The sequence below is a fragment of the Myotis davidii genome, unplaced genomic scaffold (genome assembly GCF_000327345.1).
Source record: "Myotis davidii unplaced genomic scaffold, ASM32734v1 scaffold217, whole genome shotgun sequence".
Classification (NCBI taxonomy): domain Eukaryota; kingdom Metazoa; phylum Chordata; class Mammalia; order Chiroptera; family Vespertilionidae; genus Myotis; species Myotis davidii.
The window spans coordinates 525,948-529,386 of NW_006290034.1; the positions used below are offsets into that span (position 1 = coordinate 525,948).

General features: G+C 55.5%; 1 protein-coding gene across 1 annotated transcript in view; it reads left to right on the plus strand.

Moving 5' to 3' along the window:
• The first annotated feature begins 959 nt into the window (after positions 1–959).
• RWDD3 (RWD domain containing 3) overlaps positions 960–3,439 on the plus strand; it is a 22,116-nt gene continuing 19,636 nt past the window's right edge. The window contains exon 1 of the mRNA XM_006763102.2: positions 960–1,071. Coding sequence (XP_006763165.1) covers positions 960–1,071 — 112 coding nt within the window. The remainder of the gene's footprint in view (positions 1,072–3,439) is intronic.

Consider the following 3,439-nt stretch of genomic DNA (forward strand, 5'->3'; position numbering starts at 1 on the left):
GCTCCTGCTTCCCTGTAGACGCGACCCTGACTCCCGATGGAGCCGTCGACTCCTTCGGGCCGTGGGTGAGTTCAGGCGTGGGAAGTCCCTTCTGCATGTGTAGGTTCCTCGGACGTCACTTTATTTCTATTTTTAGCATTTTATCAAATCACTGCCTTTTCCGTTGCACAGTGGGTGTAAGGCAGGTCTTACGGAGCTCCTTGAGCGGTGAATGCCTCCTCCCAGACGCTCGGCCAGGCGCCCCGCAACCCGCGGGAGGCACCCCGAGAAGCAGCTCCCGCCCTGCTGTCTCTCGGCTCCCCTTGCGTGTCTCTGTGAAAACCAGACTATTTTTATTGGCACAATGAGCCCAGCGTTCAGAGCCGAGAGCAGCAGCACCGACGTCCGAGGTGACGTGTCTGTTCCGCACCAAAGCGGGCCTCGTTCTGATGTGACCGACGTGACGAAAAGTCCATATGCAGCCTCGGAGCGGACGCCGCGCTCGCTCATGAGCACGGGCGGGCCCTGGACGCCCCTCTCCTGAGGGCAGGGACCCAGAGGCTCCTCCCGCTCTCTCCTGCCCCAGCCGGCGAGGCCTGGCCAGGGCTGGGCCGTGGCTTCCTGCCGTGTCTGTCTCAGGACGAGTTTGCTTTGGTCCTGGCGGCCCAGACGTAGAAGGACGACGGCCCCTCTCGTGGCCTTTCTGGGTTCTCCTCCGGGACTTGCCTGTCACGCGTGTTCCTACCTGAGAGCAGCAGAAACTCGACATCACGGGGGCGAATACTCGCATTTAATCGAACCCAAACCCAAAGCTCCAGTCCCTTCCTCCGTTGGCCTCCTTTTCATGTGTCTGTGGCCGAGGGAGGCGGCTGGAGGGGGGAGGCTTGGGGTTGGGTTGGGCTGGGCTGGGCTGGGCTGGGCTCAGGTGTGAGACCGTTTGAAGAAGGTAATTGAAATCTCAGTCGTGACCACATGATAACATGAGGTTGTCCGGCTTATTTGTGAAAGACGTGAAGGAAGGTGAAGGCCAGGTGCTTGTCGTTAAAGCTGCTGGCGTGACAGGGATGCGCGTCACCAAGTCCCAGGCACTAGGTACGGGGAGCGGAAACAGCGGTTTCTCTTCTTCTTTTCTTGCTCTTTGGCAAGGACACTGGCTTTTTTTTTTTTTTAAAGGAAAACACTTATATGAGAGAACTGTGTTGGAAATGAGTTCCTTTAGAAAGAACTAAAACTTGAAATACATATTTTTGACTCTGAATGTCCCTGTAGTTTCTGGACGCAGGTTGTCACCCCGCGGGCGCACGAAGCGCAGGTCCCTCCAGCTGAAACCCCGTTCGCGCGCGGGGCAGCGCCAGGGCCGGCGCAGTTAGGACGTGAGAGCTTCGAACTACCGTCTGGGATCCCCTCACGGCAGCGGTTACTGGTGCCGCCTGTGACAGCGCCCGGAGCCACATCCGATGCCGCGGACGCTGCGTGTGTCTGCTCTGCTTCAGGCCTTGCTCTGCGGCGACGGTCGCCACCCCCGAAGCTATAAAGACAGCATGACAGTGACTAACGGGCGCTTCGTTGCCGAAGTGACGGACTTTCTTGCTAGAGTTTTACATATGAAGTATTTTGACAACATGGATTAATTTCAGCGATTCTATTGGGCATTCAATGTTAACTCCTGTTAAAGTGTTTATAGAAAATAAAAAGCAACTTGGTACACATTTTTAAGCAACTCTCTATTTCTGTAGAACACGATGGCCGCAGCCTGCTCTGTGAATGTGTGGTCGTCGAGAAAAACGAAAAATTCTTACAAAACGTTGAGAATAAACGAATATCAACTAAAGCACATGCGCTGCGTCCGCTCTGCCTGAGGCAGTTGGGCTTCTCGGGGAGAATGAGTGATGGTGAGTGTGAGTTTCTAGAGTTTGCGTTCTTGTGTCTCGAAGCTTCTACATCAGTATTGTTTGCATTTGTTCCAAACTCGGGGCGGGGTCGGGTATCGGTGCCGAACCCTCAGCTCCTGCCTCGAGGGTGTGGTTGGGTTCTGCTCTCCACGGCGGCCCGAAGCCGTGCACTTGCTGAGAGCAGTTCTGCACACCCCCCCCCTGCTCCATGCTGCCCACCCCGTCCCACGCTCAGAAACAGTCTGCGTGGAGATCTGGGGGAAGGTGTTGCACTATTCATGTTTGTTGTTTCCTTTTTTAAGGGAAATAAACACGTCCCAAAAGACACGATTAAAATAAATGTTAGCCCAGCCGGTATGGCTCAGTGGTTGAGCATCGACCTAGGAACCAGGAGGTCACAGTTCGATTCCCGGTCAGGGCACAGGCCCGGGTTGAGGGCTTGATCCCCAGTGTGGGGTGTGCAGGAGGCAGCTGATCAGTGATTCTCTCATCATTGATGTTCCTCTCCCTCTCCCTTCCTCTTTGATCAATAAAAATATTTTTTTAAAAAAGAAAGCATTGCGGAAGTTTAAACGGCGACCAGACAAACCACAAGTATAAAGAGGGGGTAGGAAGGCATGTAGCATTTACTAACCCGTTTACGACACGAAGCAAAGCGCATGTTATGGTTTTATTGGGCCACAGCTGTAGCTTCTCTTAGTCCTTAAACCGGTTTAGCGATCAGAGCGTCCGACCCGGCTGGCGGGTGGGGGGAGCCGCTGTGGGCGTCCCTGCGCGTCTCCCTGGGACCCGGGTGAGCTGGCTGTGGTCGCGGGGGGTGGGGGTGGGGGGTGCCCGGCAGCCTTGGGGAGCCCTGCTCTTTCACCTGCCGACTTACTGACGCCCCATTTCTTTTCAAAACACACTTGCCAGCAAACGGCTCACCCGGGGTTTCCCCGAGTAAAAGGCCCGCGGAGCTGAGCCGGTCCTGTCGGTGCCAGGCCGCAGCCGCCCCTCCCGGCGCCGGGACGTGTTGTGGATCGTCGGGGAGAACAGGGCAGCTTTCACACCAGGCTCCGCGTTTAAGGCCAAACGCAACGAGGGTGTTTCTGACTCAGAGACGCAGCCCCAGGACCTCTGGCCACAGCTCGTCTCTCTCCTGCCTGTTAGTCTTTCTGTGTTTATGTAGTTCCTTCTGTGCGCGGAGGGCTGGCTGTGTCTTGGTTAACGGGGCCTGAGGACATGCACAGGATGTGCTGTGTTTTCATTCCCTGTTCGGTTGGCTTCTCGCTGAGGATGAGATGAAATTCTGGGCCAATAATTAGCGCTTGTCATGATTGTAGACGTAGCTCTCATCTGCAAAAGCTACTTGAAAACCGCAGTCAGTGCAGCAGCCAGGACGAGAGTCACAGAGAGTGTGCGTCGTTAATATTTCATGATCAGAAAGCATTTGGGAGTCTTTCAGAATAAATCTAGCATTTGAGACCACGCCTTCTCCTCGATCCCAGCAGAACCCGTGCTTTCCTTCCGAACCGGTGAGCTGGTGCTGACAGGCCAGCGTCACCCTGCTGGGTCAGCGCTGACCGCGC